This window comes from Hoplias malabaricus, chromosome 10 (genome assembly GCF_029633855.1).
Source record: "Hoplias malabaricus isolate fHopMal1 chromosome 10, fHopMal1.hap1, whole genome shotgun sequence".
Classification (NCBI taxonomy): Eukaryota; Metazoa; Chordata; class Actinopteri; order Characiformes; family Erythrinidae; genus Hoplias; species Hoplias malabaricus.
Window position 1 is genome coordinate 38,589,136 of NC_089809.1, and position 21,573 is coordinate 38,610,708.

At 40.0% G+C, this 21,573-nt stretch overlaps 1 protein-coding gene across 1 annotated transcript; it reads left to right on the forward strand.

Moving 5' to 3' along the window:
• Window positions 1–1,246: 1,246 nt before the first annotated feature.
• LOC136708976 (receptor activity-modifying protein 2-like) lies at window positions 1,247–19,794 on the forward strand. The gene is made up of 7 exons (XM_066683916.1): window positions 1,247–1,405; window positions 2,106–2,141; window positions 8,408–8,476; window positions 8,567–8,629; window positions 14,616–14,651; window positions 15,259–15,412; window positions 17,772–19,794. Exons 1-7 carry the CDS (start codon window positions 1,354–1,356, stop codon window positions 18,004–18,006), a joined length of 645 nt encoding a protein of 214 aa, XP_066540013.1. The 5' UTR covers window positions 1,247–1,353; the 3' UTR covers window positions 18,007–19,794.
• The last annotated feature ends 1,779 nt before the right edge of the window (window positions 19,795–21,573 follow it).

A 21,573-nucleotide genomic window follows, 5' to 3' on the forward strand; every position in this document is an offset into this window, starting at 1 on the left:
AAACATTTGAATTTTCATTTTAATTTTAAATGTAAATCAATCTAATGGTGGTCTTTGACTGCACAGTTCTGAATGTGTGTGTGTGTTAATGTGGTTTTCTGTGTGTAGGTTTTCCAGGAACATATCACAATTTGGGGACTTCCTTTTGGGAAAAACACCTGATTCCTATCAGTCATTAAGTTGAAGTTCAAGTTGGGGTTCGTTTAGGAAAAGGGTAAGTCTCCACAAAATTAAAGGAAATAAATGTAAGGCTCTAAAGCGCATGAAAACAAGCATGTGTGTGTGTGTGTATATAACAATGAGAGAGGGAGAAAGAGAGAAAGAACTTGCACAAAGCTCTTAATCTTTGGGTCTGAAACACTTTCCTGTCTCTCTGAAAGATAAAAGAGGGAAAACCCTCAAGAGTCAAAGTAGGAAATGTGTAAAGGGCAGGAGCGCCACTCACACACAGCCGTTAAAACAGTTTCGACCAATGTGACACTATTAGGTACACGCTCACACGCACATATATGTTACACCACAACACACACACACACACACACACAGAGTTATATATATATATAGACATAGGCTTCAATTTATTGTGTAGAGACGATTTATGACCTTAACCACAACTGTTAATGGTTTAATCCTTAACTTGATCTAACATTAACACTTACTCTGATCTTAATTTAATCTTTTACTACACTGTAACCATTTATTAATTTACAAGTCTTCACGTTTAAATATAGTTACTTCTGGGGACTTGCTTTTTATCTCCACGAGAAAGACAAGTCCCCACTGTGTGAGCATGTATATATATAGTATAGTGTGTGTGTGTGTGTGTGTGTGTATGTGTGATTTCAACACAGCAGCTGTCCTTCACACTGTGTGTGAATTTTATGATGAATGGGCCAATAATTTTACATTGAGTGAATTGAATAAGACTTTTTATTTCTCATGTAAAGTTACAGTTATTTAAACAGCGATGTCATATTTGCATATGTAAATGTCCACCTCGGTGTGTGTACATTGTGTAGTTTGTGTAATTGTCTGTTTACTTTAAACAAATACCGAAACTCCCTTTGAAAGACTTATCAAGACAGGAAGTCTCTACTTTTCAGCTGAAATACACTATACACACACACACACACACACACACACACACACACAGAGAGAGAAGCATACTATCTGCCCGTAACACAACCCTCCATCCCAACCTGAAAGCCAAAGTAGCGGTGGACTGTTTTCTTACCCACGCCCCAAGTAAAAGAACACATTTTCCTGGCCGCTGCTTACAGCTCGGCTTCGTCTCACTCTTCAAATCTTTGTCCTGTGCTCACATGCAAAGTATAGGGTTTAGGAGATTACAGAATGCTCTCAGGACTCTATTTACTGCTTCTGCTGGAGCTACACTTCACTGCGGGTATGAAACTGATGAATGAGCTCATTTCTATTTTTATTTTATTATTCAGAATGGATTAGAACACCAGAGTAAAGGAAAACATACAACAATAAACACAATAGTGCAGAGAATTTACAGAAAACACTAAAGGGCTTGTTGATGACGTTAAGGTTATTCTTTTTTTGTTCTTGAGGCAAAGAACATGAAAGAGCTTTTCTTGATGTTGACAGACAGTTTATTCATTTTAAACCACGTGTTGATTTTAGTTAATTCTGTATTAATAGTTGAAATTAACCTGTTGCAATATTTGTCAGACAGATAGTCATCAATAAAACAATATAAATAAACAAACTCAACAGGCAGATAAAGGTCATTCACATAAATTAAAAAAAACAACAACAACCATTATGGTCCCAGTACTGACCCCTGAGGAACGCCACATTTAACAATCATTAGATCAGAGTTGAAGTTTGCCCTTGTGTCACACTGATTTCTATTTGCTAAGTAATGTTTGAACCAATCTAATGGTTTTAGTTATTATTAAAGTATTTCTTTGTCATGGTTAAGCCAGTCATGTGAGCAGATCTAACTTGAGATCTATTTTGAGTAAGAATATGTTTAGTGAGGGTTTAGTGGGTGGTGAGTGAGTATGAAGTTGAGTATATTCAGAGACAATGTTGTTGTTGTTGAATGTGCCGCTAAAATGTTCCTGCCTTTCCAGGTCAAACAGCTGAAAGCACCCTGAGGGACTCTGAAGGTAATAAATAAATACATATATAAATAAATAAATCTTGAAAACCTGACAGATTTACGTTTACAATTACAGCATTTAACAGATGAGATGCTCTGCTCCAGAGTGACTTATAAAAGTGCTTATAGGCAGCGTCCTCACCAGCACAGATACAGAGTCCAGTGTTGAACTAAGACCCTGTGAGTAACACAAGTCCCTGAGGGAAACACAACGTAAACATGACCCCTGAGAAGGAGAAACTATTATATAAATTAAGTAAATTCAAGATGTTTGGATATGTTTTATTAAAAGAGGTCATTTAAATTAAACCATCGCTACTCCTCTGAAAAAAAAACATGTTATTTATAGATTATTCATTATAATTAATCAGTGTCTTATTCAGAATAGTTGGGCTTTTTAGAGAGACGTAGAGCGAGTTTATTCCTAGTCACGTTGACCCTGTTCTGTTGGCCGATGTTGAGGACAAAGTTGTAATAATTACACTCAACTCAGTCCCTAACGATAAGAACAAATAACGCAATACAACGTCTCGGTATTGGAAGTGTGTCACATTTTCAGTTTGATTATGTGTAAATCCTTCTTCTGTTACTGGTCACGTCCTGTTTTACACGAGTTATTGATAAGAGATAAGATAACACTCTACTGACTCCAAAGGAAATTGGATTAAACAACAGCAGAGAAACATTAGTCAGAGATAAAGAGGGTGGAGTTTAAGGAAGTATTTTTAAACAAAAAATAGTTAGATATGAATATATATTGTCGTTGTCCAAAGGAGTATCTCCAAAATAATAGCTTTTGAGGGAAAGGAAACGAAACATGCTTAACTTTCAATAGAAATGTCATTTAAAGAGGCTTTCTTCTGAAGAATTTGGGTGCGTTTCTATTGGTTCATTCATAATGAGACTTTATTTATATTTTTCTGCAAACAGGGGCATTGTACTAATTTTGGGCCTTGAGTACAGTAGTCTGCCCAGGGCCCCTCCTCAGTTATACCACCAAACTCTTCTCAGGAGCTGAAACCCTTATCAATCACCTGCTTTGGGTAGTGCACGTTGTCCGTTATGATTCGCTGCATCAGAAAAAGAACAGGTGTCTACTCCTGCTTCCTCAGGAACTCTGGCTGCTTCTGGAACTAACACTGTGTATTTTATGAGTTAGTTGCTGGATTGAGGCTGGGTTATGTCTGTTATTAAACAATGAGTGCTGCACTCAATGAAAATCCTGTGCGTATGGTTCTCAACTTCTCAGAAGATGCCTGCCCTCATGTAGTTCTCTCTCTCTCTCTCTCTCTCTCTCTCTCTCTGCTCCGCTCCTAAGATATTTGAAAGACTGATTTTAGTTTGTGTTCTTCTACGCTCCAAAAACACACATTGGTAGATGGACTGGCGGCTCAAAAGTGTCCGTAGGTGTGTGTCGCCCTGTGAGGGACTGGTGCCCCCTCCAGGGAGTGTAGGCCTCCGGACCCACCGCCACCCTAGATAAGGTTTACAGGGGTGTGTGAGACTGTGGGAGACTTTCACACGGTGTGAAGGACAGCTGCTGTGTTCAAATGATGCAGGAAACTAAACATCCACTAAAACGGAAATACAGGTTTAATTGGGCAGTAGCAGTATTATAAAATATATTTAAAGTATAAACATTTCCATAGGACACTACAATAATGTGGGTATGATGTAGTAAAACTTGCCATATTTTATTACCAACCCAGAGGAAAGAACAATTAAAAAGGAGATCTCCTTAATGTGACTATAGTTTCTCATAGACACCAATGATGAAAAAAAAAGATTTGAATAGAAGTCTCCTGCTTTTCAAATGTGTTTCAGACCATACTCAGATTTGCCAGATAAACTAAACTCTCTCCTGTATCTCCATGATCTCTCTTTTGCGTCTGTTTAAGGAGTACAATGACTCATTTAATGGTGGGTGGATCTTGCGGAGACAGACGCAAATGCAATAACAGAATTTATTTAAGACAAGAAATCCAAACCTAAAACTGAGACAAACACGGGACTCTACAAACCAGACTGAACTAATGTCAACAAATAGGCACAGGTCTAAAGACTAAGCTAAACAAACAGAGAAAGGGTTAAACAAAGTGTTAGCATTCAGCCCTAGCACTAACAAGCAAACACTGAAATGAATAAAACTAAAATCTCAAAAGAGGTTCGAACAGGGGAACTAAAACAGAGCTACAAGGACGAATGGTAAACTAAGACTAAACACAGAGCTAGCTCTAATTTACAGGGCAGAGGCAAGACAATAAACAAATGCTTAGCACTGAGCAGAGGGGCTAAAGGCTAATGCTAAACCAACAGAACATATACACAAACCTGGGGACTGGGACAGAAGCAACAAGAACAGAATACACACTAAGGCTACTGAGAACTTAGAACATATCGAACAAGCACACAGGTCTGAAATGTCCACCGACAACAACACTGAAACAGGGGGCTTATAAACTAGAACACAGACAAGAAACACCTGTGAAGGATAACGAGAGGACAGGGCATCAAGTGGAGACACTGATAACTCGCCTGGGCTAAGACAGAGGCAAGGGAGGAGACAGGAACAAGACAAAAACAGCCATGTGCTAAGGAACACATGGTAACAAGGGAACAACAAAGCTGGAACACATGAAACAAGGCACAAGGCATGACACTCCTGAGCCATTACAGAGCAACCCATGAGCAATAAACTGTTCCTCTGGGAAGAGCTGCAGGGACCGCTGTTAGCTTAGAGCCCAGAATTAAATAGACATTGTTATAGCAGTAGCAGTAAAGCTACAACAGCGTACAATACGTGTGTCCTGCAGTGAGGAAAGTCATAGTAGAGTCTTATTGCAGTGGGAGCATTAGATCTCAAAAGGTGCTCTTTAGCACATCACATCACTGTCAGTCTCCATTTTTATGAGTGTGTTTTTTAGATGGACGTTTGGCTGCCGCTTCTCACCAGTGTGTGTGGATTGAGTGTTCTGAGCAGTGTGGATTGTAAAGCGTCCTTGGGTGTCTAGAAAGGGGCTATATAAGTGTAAAGATGCATACATAAATGCACAGGTTTGACCCTCGACTTCAGAGTGTGGGACAATCATGTGACAATGGTTTGTCTTTGCATTTTGAATTTGAAGTCTTTATTTATATTTTTCTGCAAACAGGGGCATTGTACTAATTTTGGGCCTTGAGTACAGTAGTCTGCCCAGGGCCCCTCCTCAGTTATACCACCAAACTCTTCTCAGGAGCTGAAACCCTTATCAATCACCTGCTTTGGGGAGTGCACATGGTCCTTTATGATTCGCTGCATCAGAAAAAGAACAGGTGTCTACTCCTGCTTCCTCAGGAACTCTGGCTGCTTCTGGAACTAACACTGTGTATTTTATTGAGTTAGTTGCTGGGTTGAGGCTGGGTTATGTCTTTTATTAAACAATGAGTGCTGCACTCAATGAAAATCCTGTGCGTATGGTTCTCAACTTCTCAGAAGATGCCTGCCCTCATCTAGTTCTCTCTCTCTCTCTCTCTCTCTCTCTCTCTCTCTCTCTGCTCCGCTCCTAAGATATTTGAAAGACTGATTTTAGTTTGTGTTCTTCTACGCTCCAAAAACACACATTGGTAGATGGACTGGCGGCTCAAAAGTGTCCGTAGGTGTGAGTGTGTGAGTGTGTGTCGCCCTGTGAGGGACTGGTGCCCCCTCCAGGGAGTGTAGGCCTCCGGACCCACTGCCACCCTAGATAAGGTTTACAGGGGTGAAGTGAGGGGACAGTGGAGAAATTAAAGAATATAACACACATATATAAATGTTATCATTTATTTCTTTCATAACACAGAGTATAAAAATGAGCAGCTTCAATAAATTTAATTCTGACAGTGGAGGGCTCCAGGATGGCCTGTCCAAAATTACTCACTGTCCAACACCCAGTCTGCAAAATACTTTTCTTGTGGTTTAGTTCTTTCAAGTTGTTTAGTTTTGTAGCACTTTCAGTATTGCATTTAAACAGCTCCCAAATTGGGAGATATTTCCACCTTAAGTCATCCCCCCTTAAGAGAGAGTGTGCCTAGCATCCCCGGCTGAGACACTTGTTTTTTTTTGTTTGTTTTTTTTGGCTAATTTACACACACCAGGGTCGGCACAGTGGTTCGTTGGTGAGTACGTTCCCCTCTCACCTCAGGGATCTCGGGTTCCATCTGGGTGGAGTTTCCATGTTCTCCCCATGTCTGCGTGGGTTTCCTCCGAGGTCTGTGGTTTCCTCCCACAGTCCAGAAACGGTGTTTAGGTGGAGTTCAGGTTTCTCTAATAACTGTCCTGCTGTGTGAGTGAATGAGTGTGAGGGGCAGTTGAGAGGACGCTTGTCTTGAATGGAATGGTGTTGACTGTAAAGTGTCCTTGCGTATCTAGAACAGAGCTATATAAATGTAACAATAAATAAAAATAAATAAAGGTGAGGGGAGGAAAACAAAAAGAACAGAGTGATGCTCTGAGGGTGGATTTGAAGGATCTGGTGTGAAGGACTGTTTTATTGAGTATATCAGAGTCTTATGAAAATTTAACACTCAGTTAAACCACATATTTCTTACATTTCAAGCTTAAAAACCAATAGATTTACTACAAAATGGTGAGAGATGATCACGTTATCACCACATAACACCCCAAGCCCCCCACCCCCCAGCCCAGTGACACAATTACCAGTGAAACCTGTGGCACAGACTGCGGTGCATTTTTGCATCACGCACTGTGCTTTGGTGAGGTTACTGATGAGGTTCTAAGCAGCTCTCGGGGCACGTACCATGTATGAGTTTCCACAGCTAAGAGCTGACAACGCTCATCTAAATACACAACAACAATAATGAACAGAACAAAAGAAGAGCAGGAAATAAGAGCCATGTTATGACATTGATATGCAGTATCGCGTTAAGTGTGTGTAGATAAGGCAAGGCAAGTTCATTTGTAAACAACAGATAAGACAAGGCTTTATTTATTTAGCACATGTAAAAGACGACACGTGTCAATCAAAGTGCTTCACAATACAAAATGAATCAAAGGAATGTTAAAACAACAAGGTGTTTAGTGGAATCTATTATAAATTTGAATAGAATAAAATAGATAACATCGGTTACAATAAAACACTAAGAATCTTTAAAAGGATTAACACTGAAAAAGAATTAAAACTCTTATAGAGGACCTTTCAAACACAAGGGCAGTTCAAAGTGCTTTACAGAGTCAAGAGAAACAGTGAAATAGCCTTTAATTCAACTACAGCCAGAACATTATGAAACCTCTTGGTCACTAATTACACACTTATTCACTTATTATTATTATTATTTCAAATCACCCCAGAGGTAAGAACAATCAAAAAGGAGATCTCCTTAATGTCTCAGCAGTTGCTCCCAGACAACAATGAGATCAGCTGGAAAAACAATGGAGACTTTAGTGTAAGTCTCCTGCTGCTCAAATATGTCTCCTTCAGTGATCTCACAGGTGCCTCCTCTGGAGTTATAGTGGAGAACTTAGTAAAGTCTCAAACTCGGCTCAGATTTGCTCGATGAACTACACCCTGCTCTCTCCTTTATCCCTCTCTCGTGGCTCATGTCTCCTTTTTGTCTATTTCTTTTTCTCCTAAGGAATTTCAGGAGAATCACCATGATGTCTCCTGAGCCATTACAGAGCAACCTATGAGCAATAGGGTTTTCCTTTGGGACCATTTCAGAGTGTGTTATTGTTGTAATACGTGTTGTTTGTCTGTGTTTAAACACTAAATAATCAAATGATTAACATACTGAGTGATTCCCAACAGAGTTAATTGAATAATCATTTAACTTGTATAACTTACAATAATCAGCCACAAGATTAAAACCACAGCTGGGTGATGTGTATAACATTAATATTCTGGTTTCCGTGGCCTGGCCCCTGTTGCAGTGTAAAGAGGCTGAATGGGGGGGTTGGGGGTGCATCAGGCAGTGAGTGAACCATCGGTTCTTGAAGTTGATGTTGGAAGCAGGAGAAATGGTCAGAGTAAGGACCTGAGGGCCACACTGAGATGTTCATAATGTTTTGGTTGGAGTCTCTCCAAAGGGGGATGAAGAAGGGGGACTGTAACTAGGTCATCAGTGTTTTTCACTTCACCTGCCTCAGGCTTTAATCTTGTGGCTGATCAGTGTGTATCGTATCAGCACGGTTATTTCCAGAGATAAAAGACTGCTGTAAAACACTGTGCCCATGTGCAGGTGATGTACCTGTTTGACTCGATGTTAAAGCTGCTGTACTGATCGGTGTCTGTGTTTCAGAGCTGCTCCACTGGCAGAACGACACTGTGCCCTGGTCTGTGAATCAAACCCATCGCATCCCTGCTACACGTAAGCTTTCAAACCTGGATCAGACTCCGCAGAGTTATTACAGCACTCTGCTTTTTCGCTTTCATGACAGCTGTCATTTCTTGTGTGCAGATAACAGCACGGCTCAGCCACAGCCTGCGTCTCACTTCAGCGCAAATGGAACGTTTCTCACAGGTGAGCCTCGGTGATCTGAGGACTCCCTTATATCTTTTATCCTTGTTTACACACACACCCACACACAGAGAGAGAGAGAGAGATATCTGCTCTGTGGTCAGAACCGTGCCCTGGACTCTGCTGAATCCTTAAAAGTAATGAAGTCAACACATTTAAAGCTTAAAGTGTGAGAGACTGGTGAGAGAAAGCCTCTCCATCCTGAGGTAGATCTCACACTGAGCACGTTACTCAGAATTTATCTCTAGATGTAAATGATTTAATTTCATGAAACACTTTGACATCAAATTTAAATTAAAGCAGAAAAGAAGATGGTGATGATAAAGTTCCACTGTCCATTGACTTACACATTAATGTTTAAAATTATTATTTGTTTGACCTTTATTTATATAATTAACATAAATGAATTTTAAAAATGATATATATATGTGTGTGTGTGTGTGTGTGTGTGTGTGTGTGTATTCCCTTAGCTCATTTTAAACATTTTTTATTTGATTTCCAAGCTGTATTTATTTGTTAATATTTAAATAACCTTTTACTAAATAAATAAATATAAATAAATAAATAAACTAAGTAAATAAATGTGTATCTCTCTGATACAAATATTTTAAGTATTTATTTATTTTATTTTCCTTATTTTTAAAAATGCCTTTGTTTAATTCTAAAATTTAAAAAATCAACTTCAGATTTTATTTATTTAACAATACATTTGACTTTTATTAATTTTTTTTAATATATAGATTTAGATGTTTGTTATTTATTTATTTAGGTCAGTTATTTTTTTAGTTACAAATATTATCTCCACAATTGCTATTAAATATAGAAGACAACAAATGTCCTTAACTCCTCATGTTGCACTTTATTTCCAGTCGTACTGGCTGTAGTTTTGGTAGAAGCCAATAAGTCTACACTTATAAAGGTTTATAAATGGTTTAAAAGCCTGTTTATTACAAGGTTATTAATTAGGTTGTAAACACTTTAAAAAGTCATTAATAATCATTTGTAACACAGAGATTGGACGTGCGACAGTGGCTTCTATTTTGTCTCATACTGAAAGTGTCAGAACTTACCGAAAATGTGGAGGTAAAGAAAAAGCGCAGACCTGAGAATGTGAGTTTAGTCATTTCACAGGTGAACGTACACACCACAATATCATTTCATTATGTAACTGTAGAACGTATAAAAAGACACTCTGTTGGTGGTCATTAAATGGTTAAATGTATTTAATATGGGATCACAAATATGTGATTAAGTCAAAAACGTAGACAAAGTGAGTTCAGTATTTGGCGAGATCTGAGTTAACTGTAGATGGATGTGGGTTCATTATGTGGCAAACAACAGGTCACTGTTGCACATTCTGTCTATGTGTTATAACTGATTATTATTGACAATCAATGCATTAACAACATAATTAATAGCTATTAATGAAGAGATTTTAAACCATTTGTAAGTGTGGTCTTATTTTAAAGTGGTACCTTATCATTTTCCAAAAATGACGTTACAACCAAATTTTTATAACATTTAAATATAATATAAATATCACACAGTACACATCCAATAACGATGAAGATGAGGATGAGTGCACATTACACATTACAGGCTTCATTAGAGTCACTTGACTATGTCTGGGATTCTCCTTTAATACCATCTTCATCATCGTTACGTCATGTTCCTTCGAGTCTTACCCTGTGTGCACACCATCAGCCCCAAAGGCACTCGGGCAGCTTTCGGGCGTTCACTGCTGGGAGGCAGACAGGGTGAGAGTACCAAAGTATGCAGAGCAACAGAGAGAGAGCACAGCCTGGGACTACAATATAATAAAAATAAACTTTATTAGCTTATATTGCAACTGTCATACCAGAGTAAATAACATTAGAAATGAAAATGGATGAAAACAAACACAAAGTATTGAAATTATTAATGAATTAATGCATATGTATAAATTAAACGTTTAATTGAAAATAGCATTAAGTTATAAATAGAGAAAGCAATTAAAACATGAAAATAAACAGATGAACCTTAACTTTAATAAAAGCCACATCTGTGAGGAAATGTTACTAATTGTATTTAAAACTATTTTTATATTAAAAAATATATATTTTACACTTTAAATAGAAAAATACAGGTATTTCTTCTTATTATTTTAATTATTTGATCTTATGTTTGTATTTTATTAATGCATTTTCTTATTAACCTGCATCTTGTTTTAATTTGCTTTGATCCGGAGCAGGGTCCCAGTTTCATTGTATGTTTTGCACAATAACAATAAAGGCTTTGTATTCTGTTTGATTTAAACTACACAGCGCTCCTGTGTGGTCAGTGGAGCTGAGTGAATGGACAGTGAGGGCAGGTACGCGGAGGCAGCTTTAATGATATGGCTGATTGTTAACCTTTGATTGCAGTCCTCCAGCTGACGGGAAATGCTTAGCCGGCTCAGAACTGAAACTCGCTGTGTGTCAACACTCGTGCAGCACTGACCTACATCTGTCTCAGAAAGCTTTGCTCTCAGCGCCTCTTCTCCCTGACACGGAGCGACCCGGGGCTGCCTCAGCCTGTTTGCAGCTGGTCGTGTGCATGCAGCGGGAGCAGTGTTAATCTGCACAAGGTGCAGGACACTTTAGAAGATACGGATGTTTCCTGACAGTCACATTTTTATAACTCAAGCAGTGGAAAGTCAACTGATATTAATGTAGTGTTACATCAGGATATTATATCACTTTATTTTGAGTGCTCCTAAATGTAGGATTAATAAACTGTCAGTAACACGTCAGTAACACGTCAATAACGTGGTGAATGTGTGCTATTGATACTGTACTTACATCACGCGGTTGAGATCTTTTACATAAGTTAGGCACCTTCACCTTCAGTCTCACTCACACTGACCCTGGCCCTGGTTTTAACTCTAACCTTAACACTAGCCCTAATCTTAACCCTAACACTGACCCTGGCCCTAAGCCTAACCCTAACATCATTAATAATAATGTATTTATAGAGTCCCTTTCATGTACAAAGCAGTTGAAAGTTGAGCGATTGTCAGGGTTCGTAGTAAACATTGAGGTGGAGGTATTTGCAAAAATGTGAGTTATTTATTTAGTAAAAGATCAAAGAACAAAACCAGAGACTTAACAACAAAGACAAAGAATAATATACAAAACAACCGGATAAAACCTAATGCAACGAAAGAAAAACAATGGAGAAACTCCCAGAAGTGAAACACTACACAAAGACAGGCTAGAAATAAGGTTCCCAAATAACAAAACTAAATTAGAACAGGCTACAAACTGAAACAGAGGGCAGCCGTGGCCTTGAGGTTACAGAACTGAGCTTGAGGCCCGAGTGGTCATTCACGGCACCGAGGTGGTCACAGCCCCCTGCTCCGGATCTGTGTGTGTTCACTGCCCCAAGTTTGTGTGAAGAATTGCTCATTAGTGTGTGTTTGTGTACCCAAGCATCACAGAAACACAACAAACCAATCAAAAACTGAAAACAAAACAGGGGTAAAAAAGGGGTACAAACAAAGTGGATCAGGACAGAAACGAGAGAAACAAACAAGAACACAGAGGCAGAACCGAGACACACAGACAATACTCTGGACAGAGACCAAGATCCCCCTGAAAGAGCAAGAACCAAACAAACAGAACATCACAGAGACAAGGCACAGAAACTCATGGGGAACACCAGGGAGGGTATAATGAGGACAAAGGGGGCGTGGCTACAGTTAACACGTGGTCCAACTCTTTCCCCTGATTTGGTCGCGTTTATGTAGTTTGTGTGGGAAGTTCATGTCATGCTGTTTTTGCCCCTTTTTTGGGGTGTTTTTAAACATAAATATAGCAAATTCGTTTAAAAACGACAATACTCTTAGAATTAAATACACATTATTGTTCTAATGTTGGAAAATATCAATGTATCTTACTTCAGAGGGTGTTCGTGTGGTGCCTCCTTGTGGGAAACACGTTTTTCAGATTAAACCAGCACCATCTGAATGCAGCGAAAGATAAGTGTGTAGGAAACTGAAACAGAGGAAACACCTGTTTCAGTTTCCTACAAGGAAAACAAGGGGGAAACCAGGACCAGATGTTGCTGCCTGATTTGGACTGCGCATGCGCAGATCATGGTCGTGCACACTGCTGATAGCTCTGATGTTTTATTAATGTCTTCTTTGAGGATAATTGTAAATACACAGCTCTTCTTGGTTGAACGGCATGGTTTTATCGTCATGTTTTGTTTAAACAGAAGACTGCCTCAACATTTCTACACCGATATTTTCAGCTGTAAATAAACACACTTTGCAGGAGCTTCAGGTCTTTACGACTGTAAAGGACAGTGAGGAAACAGTAGCTCATGTTTACGTGTGTTTAAAGTTACTCACCCTCAAGGATAAAGCTCCCCTCTGCTTTGCAAAACTAGCACTAACTGCTGCTCTACGCTACGTGAGCCTCTGCGCATGCGCAGTCCAAATCCGGTAGTCACAAACCCAGGAGCCAAATTAGAGAGGAACAAAATTAATACATAAATGTAAAGACTCAACTTGAACAGAACAAATGAAACGGACATGATTTTAAAAAATTATAATATTTATAATGATCTTTTGGAATTCAATAACAAGAAAATAAATAAATAAATAAAGTATTTTTAATAATTTACTCTGATTTTACAAATACAGTAGAACCCCAGAAGTTGATGGTAATCCGTTCCGGAACTCGCGTCGACAACTGATGCGGTCGAGTTCCGAATCGAATTTCCCCATAAGAAATAACTGAAAACCGATAAACTGGTTCTCAACCATCAATTTTTTACCATAAAAAAGTCACAAAAATGCATTAAATATGCAAAAACTTGGAGCACAACTTCAAAAAGCTTCCAACCTTGCGGAACGACGCCGTAAACTGACGCCAAGTAGTGTTAGTTAAGAGCAACACGAGCGGCGTTTGTTTACAAAAGTCACGTGGGTCGGGTCGGTTTCCGAGTTTTAAGGTCGACCTCCGAGTCGAAATACTCTCGACATTTGTCGTCGACTTCCGAATATGTCGACTTCAGAAACGGTTGACTTCGAGGGTTCTACTGTAGAAGGACTTTAATAGAAGAAATTTAAAAATAGAATTTTGAAAAAAATCTAATTAATAAAAAAACTGAAATAAAAGCCAGCAATATTTTCATTAGGAATTTTGTTTGTAAATGTTTCTAAATGTTCGGTACTGCCCAGTACAGTGAGAATCCTGTAAACACCCGTCGTCACTGAGTGAGTGGGGGTCCGGACACAGAGCCCATTAACCCCGTGAGCAGCTAAAACCTAATCCGTGTCCAAAATGGCTCCCTATTCACTATAAAGTTCACTATTGTAGGAAAAAGAACTCAGGAGGGTAGTGAACAATTTTGGACACAACCTCAGGCTCTTTATTTTTTTTACCAAATAATGTAGTGGATTATGGGTAATTTCTATCTGCTTGTGTACATGGTTTGTACACCAATTTGGTGCATTGTGGGATTGTTTGAGTGCACGGTTTTCAGACACTACCACAAAATGGTGTAAGCCAATCAGAGAACAGCATTTTTCCTCACAGTCGTAAATGTTCCCTTTAAGTGGGTTATAAACACATTAAATGGATTCATATTTCACCATCGCTCCATCACTGAGAGCCTCTAAACACAGCCACTCAAAACTGCACTTTGATGAACCCCCAGTAATTCAACACTTACCTGAACACGAGATCTGATGAGGGATTCTATGACATCTAAAGCCTTGGGTTGCCTTATCAGTCCTAACACTGTGTTATCATCAGTGTTATTCTGATTCTTATTATTGTTATAAAGGCTTGTGTATCATTTCATATTTGAGGGTGTTAAGCGCAGCTCTTTATCAAGTTTCTGGGGTTATTTTCAGTACTGTTTCCACAGTGACCTCATCCTGAAACACGTGTGTTGATGTGAAAATGAGAGAGAGATATTTGTGTAGGTTATTAATTTACGACTGTTGTTTTTTTTTCAGAAGAGGGAGGCCACAATGTCACTCACGAAGACGAAGGTAGGACGGAGCAGTGTGTGCGTGAGTGTGTGTAATTCAGGATGAGTAAGAGTGCTGTAACATGGGGTGCGTAGGTGTGCTTTTTTTTGAGCTTATGAGTGATCTCTCTACAAACGGTGGGCGCCAGAGTGTGTGTGTGTGTGTATGTGTGTGTATACCAGGAATATATCAAACTCTGGGGACAATAACGTGTAAACACACTCACACAGTGGGCACTTCAGCTGGTCCCGGCGACGTGGATTATCACTTTTTAAGGTGGGGTTAAGATTGGAGTAGAAAATACTTATTTAAGAGTTAACGGTAAGTGTCCACTACATGAGTGGAAGTCTATGTTATGTCCCCACAATTCACAGACACGAGTGTGGGTGTTTGTTTGTGTGTGAGAGAAAGGAAGCGAAAGACAGAGAGGGAGAGAGAAAACAACATAAGAGAGAGTGAGAGTGAGAGAAGCTAAATCAGCAGATTCTTGTTTTTCAGTTCTGAGAGGGGTTTTATGAAAACGATTGACATATCTGTATAAACTATGATGAATAATACATAAATAATATACTGAGCATGTGGAAACACATTCAGTGCATGACCCTCTGGTGTCCTCTGTGTCTCTCAGAGAGTTTCCAGGACCAGGAGAGGCTCCACCACTACAGGCACTGTAATGAAGCACTGCTCCTGATCTATGGAGAGTTCTGCTGGAAGGACATGTTTGATAAAGACATGGCAGCCCTGGGAGAGGAGAACTGGTGTAACTGGGATTTGGTCGTCAGGTAGTCCAGATCTTTCCCTGCTCTCCGCTCACTTCAGTTTATTTTAACCTGGTATATTGAACACCATGCATTAAACACTGTCCCCTGGGGTCTTCATGAATCTTCTATGACCTGCTTTGGTCAAAACACCACAAGGATCAAACACAACAGCAGCATTCTCCCCCTATCAAAACAGCCCTGTTCAGAAAGTTAGATGATAAAGATACAGTTATTAGAACAGGAAGAAATATAGAAAAAACCCAGCCACGTGGATTAATCTGTAAATCAAAATGTAGTAATACATCAATAAAACATGTATATAGTTACCGATTTATGTCCCTCATTTATTAATTATTTAAGTAACTTATTTATTTTTCGACTTGCATTTCAGCTTTCTTTGTTTTATTTATTTATTTATTTGTATTTTCATTCATTTATTAATTCACTGGCTTACTTTGCTTTTCTGATATTTATTTATTTATTTATACTTTTCTTTTATTTATACCCTGACTTACATAGTTATAATGTTTTATAATCTGAAGAGTATATTCACTTTTTTAACATACTTTTATATATTTATTTATTTGGATATGCTTTGATGGTACTTTAATTGTTTGCCTTGTTTATTTACTTATGTCTAACTTTTTACTTTAGTTTTACTATTATTTTTATTCATTTATTATTTGTTTTCTCCTCTTGTTTGATTGATTGTTTGATTGATTGTTGTGGCAGGTTTTTATTTAATTGAAAAGAAGTAAATGGTGTGTCCCAGTTGTTTTCATTAAAAATGTGGAGTGAGTTTAGCCTTAACCTGATGAACTTTAGAAAATTAGTAAAAATACTTTAAAAGACAAGACATTTATTTTATTGTAAATATTAAAATATCTTATTTGTTTTCATTTTAATTAACTACAGTTAAAGAAAATGAATCCCTTTTTAAACCAAGAACACAAACACAACAGCTACATTTGTATTTCATTTATGAAAAGAAAATACACAAAAAAACATTGTAAACCTTGTGTTAATTTATGGTAAAGTTGTTGACTGCGTAATTAATTATTTAAATCGTCTTGTTTCAGTTTAAAGGTGGTTTTTACCGCTGAGTTGAAGCTGGTGTGAACTGAGATGCTGCAAAAGCTCTGCGTAGAGTGACTCATGTTTCTGCAGTAGACCCTGGGACGGGTCTCGTGCTGTGAAGGGGATGTAGAGGAGGGGAGGTGCAGTGGGGGCAGAGGAAGCGTTGATGTTTACTACACAGTGCATTCTTTTACTTAAGGTTAAGGTTCAAGTCCAGCGTCGTTTCCGAGTTAATGGCTCCCTCTGAGGAGGGCGGATATGTTTGTGTGCTTGGGTGTGTGTGTGTTTTGTGTCCTATAAAGTCCCTAATGACTTGTAATTGCAGTTGACTTTAATGCTTTTCTACAACCAGCGATCTGATTGGCTCTTATTACTGGAAGACAGGACTTTATCCGTAAACAGAATCCATGTTCATCGTTATGAGAATTTCAACCTGTAATCGTTCCCTTCTCATTAAAGTTTCTGGTTGTAACTCACACAACACCATCCCAAAAAAAGTGTCCCAAAAGAGCTTTTATCTCGTCCCTCGGGCTGTTTTTACTGGTCTCAGGACAGTGGCGTCTGGACCCTGCCCTGTGTGTGTCACTCAGTGGAGTCACAGCGCTCATCATAATGCACAGATCTGATTGGCTGAGGAGCCTCACGTGTGATATGTAGAAACACATGTGATTGGTCTGTGAGTTTCCTGGAGCGCTAAACCTGAACCGTAACGACTAGAAGAGTCACACCACTTCAAACACACACTCTGTTCACAAGTAAACAGCTCTGAATAGTTTATCAGTTACAGGTCCAGGTCCGGATCGGACCGTGGTCTGTCTTTTAAACACACTGATCGGTCACAAGTTTAAAACCACTCTCTCGCTTTTTCAGCGGTGCGTGTTCTGACCCGGTTCTATCAGAGCGGAGTTAACCCTTTCAGCGGTGTGTGTTCTGACCCGGTTCTCGACGTTAACCATTTCAGCAATGAACACTTTGGGTCGGTACTCTCCACTGCACACCAGGAACATGCCACAGACCTGAGTTTTGGAGCTTGACCAAAACACTATAACCACCACAGTGTGTCCTTCAGATTTTTACACTGACCATTTCCCCGGCTTCCAACATCAACTTCAAGAACTGACCGTTCACTCACTGCCTGATATATCCCAACACACCTCAACAGGGGGCGCTGAATCCAGATCATCAGGGTTTTTCCATTCACCTGTTAGTGGTTTTAATCTTGTGGCTGATTGGTGTATATCACTTCAGTCCTGTGTGCGTGTGTGTGTGTGTTTTCTCACCTCCATTCTCCTCTCTGTTACAGGCAGTATTCAACCCTGACATATTGTTTGGAGGAATCCTCTGCCGTGTCACACTGTTACTACCCGGGCCCCGTAATCCAGAAGCTGTTTGTGGACATCCATGAGCAGTACTTTAGCTCCTGCAGCACCAAGGACAGAGCTCCGCTGAGTGTGGTCCTCATCCTCACCCTGCTGCCCGTCAGCATCATTCCCATCACAGTTTACCTGGTCACCTTTAAGAGCATCCTTAAAGACTAAGCCACACCACCACACAGTAACACACAGACCCTGTGGTGTGAGCATCAGAAACTGTAATATGCCTTATATAATATACTCATACTCTGGTGAAAAAAGTGTAGACACCCTTTAGATTAGTGAGTTGTGCTTCTTTAAGGTGCACCCTTGTGGGCGCACGTTTAGTTGCCTGGACATGAAAATGTGACGGGGCGCTCTGGTGCCATGTTTAACACCAAGCATGTTCTAGATAAGCACCCAGCACAGTGTAACTGTTCTCTGTGGTGATGGAGCACCACCTAATCCTTTGGGAAAAGTCGGAATGGTATTGTGATCCAGCACAAATCATCCATTATCAATATCTGACCTAACTAATGCTCTTTTGGATTAACGACAGTCATTTGTCCAAGTAATGTTTCAGGAACTGAGTCTAAAAACTGCCTTTTTTCAAAATTCCAACCTTCTGGAATTAAGCAATTAAAAAAAAAAAGTAAGAAAAATAATTGTAGTCAGTCACCATTGTTTTTTATTGTTTTTAGATCAAACAGAGGAAAAAACATGGAATCACTCAATTCTGAGCAAAATTTTTTGGAATCACTCTGTAATTTTCAGCCTTGAAATATGCTAAATGCTAACACTTTAGAGGAATTCTTATAAAATTGAGAAATATGAAATGTTTTTTATATATGATTTCATTAAACTGTGTAAATATGTGTTTTAGCCCTGTGAAGCACTGGCGCCCCCTTCAGGGTGTATTACCACCTTGCGCCCAATGATTCCAGGTAGGCTCTGGACCCACCGTGACCCTGAACTGGATAAGGGTTACGGATAATGGATGAATGAATTAAATATGTGTTTTATTTAATTGTTACAAATATATATATATAATATTCTGTTTTACAGTCACTTTTGTTTATATTTACAACACACTACACTGCTCTGCATATTTAACAAAATAAATAACTCCAATATTCACTGCTATTTGGGGCCCCATCCTGCCCCAAGCGTCCTCTTTTTAAACAACAAAATATGGTCACCATAATTCATTTAATAGAGCAGCGGGTAGTGTCTCTGTCACAGCTCCTGGGTCCTCGAGGTTGTGGGTTCGAGTCCTGCTCCGGGTGACTGTCTGTGAGGAGTGTAGTGTGTTCTCTCTGTGTCTGCGTGGGTTTCCTACGGGTGACTGTCTGTGAGGAGTGTGGTGTGTTCTCTCTGTGTCTGCGTGGGTTTCCTCCGGGTGACTGTCTGTGAGAAGTGTAATGTGTTCTCTCTGTGTCTGCGTGGGTTTCCTCCGGGTGACTGTCTGTGAGGAGTGTAGTGTGTTCTCCCTGTGTCTCCATGGGTTTCCTCCGGGTGACTGTCTGTGAGGAGTGTGGTGTGTTCTCCCCGTGTCTCTGTGGGTTTCCTCCGGGTGACTGTCTGTGAGGAGTGTGGTGTGTTCTCCCTGTGTCTGCATGGGTTTCCTCCGGGTGACTGTCTGTGTGGAGTGTGGGGTGTTCCCCTGTGTCTCTATGGGTTTTCTCCGGGTGCTCGGGTTTCCTCCCACGCTCCAAAAACACATGTTAGTAGGTGGATTGGAGACTCAAAACTGTCCGTAGGTGTGAGTGTGTGAGTGAATGTGTGAGTGTGTGTCGCCCTGTGAAGGGCTGGCGTCCCCTCCAGGGTGTGTTCCCACCTTGCACCCAGTGATTCTAGGAGACTCCAGACCCACCGCCACCCTGAACTGGATAAGGGTTACAGACAATGAATGAATGATAAGACTGAAAATTTTACTTACTGTTTGATTTGTTGAGTCTGATCTCCTAAACACCACAAGCGAAATATGGAGTGATTCCACCTGTGATTGAATAAAAATGTTGTTTGTGCCAATTCAGATATTAATCCTCTTACTGTACTTACTCTTTCTTTGGAGCAGGGTTTCGCACCACTGTACACTCATGTTTAGAAAGGAGGAACATTGTTGCCATCTGCTGGCAGAACTTTCGAAAGCACACACACACACACAAACAGAGAGAGAGAGAGAGAGAGAGAGAGAGAGAGAGAGAGAAATAGAAATGTTAAGTGATCATCAAGCTGGCATATACACACACTTGAGCCAAAAGATTAAATAGATTAAAATCATGTCTAAAGTTCTACCAGCAGATGGCAACAATGTTCCTCCTTTTTAAACATGACAGTACAGGGGTGTGATCTGATTACTGTGCGCACTATTAAAAGTGTGTGTGTGTGTGTGGGGGGGGGGTTATCAGGCAGTAAGTGAGTGGTCAGTTCTTGAAGTTGATGTTGAAGGAGAAATTAACAGTGTAAGGATTTGTGATGTTCATAATGTTTTGGCCCGTCTCCAGAACTCAGGTCTGTGGAGTGTTCCTGGTGTGCAGTGGTCAGAACCGACCCAAAGTGTTCAGAGTAAGGACGAGCGTTGAGCGGAGACGGGGTCCTGGGCCTGACTCTCACTGATGGAGGAGGGAGTGAAGTCTGGTTCAAGACCACAAAAGAGCTACTGCAGCACACAGTGCTGAAAGAGTTAATACTGCTTTCACAGAACCTTTTAAAATCTTTCTGACATTATTTATATTTATAACCAAAGCAAAATAATAACAAAGAATCAGTAACATTTTTAGCCATGAAGTACTCTATGAATCTGACTTAACTCACTCACATTTAGCAGACTGAAATCTCACCACAAGGGGCACCATTAGCGTGGGTTTCCTCCGGGTGACTGTCTGTGTGGAGTGTTCTCCCTGTGTCTCTGTGGGTTTGCTCCGGGTGACTGTCTGTGAGGGGTTGGTGTGTTCTCCCCCTGTCCGCGTGGGTTTCCTCCGGGTGCTCCGGTTTCCTCCCACGGTCCGGAGGATTGGCGACTCAAAGGTGTACATGGGTGTGAGTGTGTAAGTGAATGTGTGACCATGTGTGTTGCCCTGTGAAGGACTGGCGCCCCCTCCAGGGCGTATTCCTGCCTTGCGCCCAATGATTCCAGGTAGGCTCTGGACCCACCGCGACCCTGAATTGGATAAGGGTTACAGATAATGAATGAATGATTGAATGAATGAATGAATAATGCAAAAGGAAAAACATACTCTTCAGTATTTCATCCTAAATTCCTGCCATTTCTAATAACCTCTAACCAGCCTGAGGTGCGTCAGAGACTGGTCTAATGAGTTTACAAAGCCCCAGTGTCTGTAAATGGGTAAAAATAAAAAGTGTCTCGCTCCGTTATGCTAGGATCTCTCTCTCTCTCTCTCTCTCTCTCTCTCTCCACTCACAGCAGAGAAAAGGCATCGGAGAGACAACGGAGAGACTCCAACCTTGGAAAAGCCTGAACTGAGATCTGGATGTTGCTCTATTCCTGCTCCAGAGGGAGTAATATTGATTTATTTTTGCTGTAGATGGAACTGACTTTAAATTCAGGAGAGCGCTAACTGTATGAAAGTAAACACAAAACGAAAGTGCTACAAAACTAAACAGCTTGAGGTACAAATGAGTTTCTGTGGGAATTCAAACAGTGAATAAACACTTACAGACCATTTACACTTCAGCTGCGTACAAACAACAGTCGTCATTTTTTTCTCCTCAAACAAACTGCTCCACAAT

What these genes read in the sequence shown, in the direction of transcription:
- LOC136708976 (XM_066683916.1), top strand. Translation starts at nt 1,354, where the DNA reads ATGCTCTCAGGACTCTATTTACTGCTTCTGCTGGAGCTACACTTCACT. An exon ending in CCATCGCATCCCTGCTACAC is followed by an intron (nt 8,477 to 8,566) that starts GTAAGCTTTCAA and finishes TCTTGTGTGCAG; the next exon opens with ATAACAGCACGGCTCAGCCA. An exon ending in AACTGGGATTTGGTCGTCAG is followed by an intron (nt 15,413 to 17,771) that starts GTAGTCCAGATC and finishes TCTCTGTTACAG; the next exon opens with GCAGTATTCAACCCTGACAT.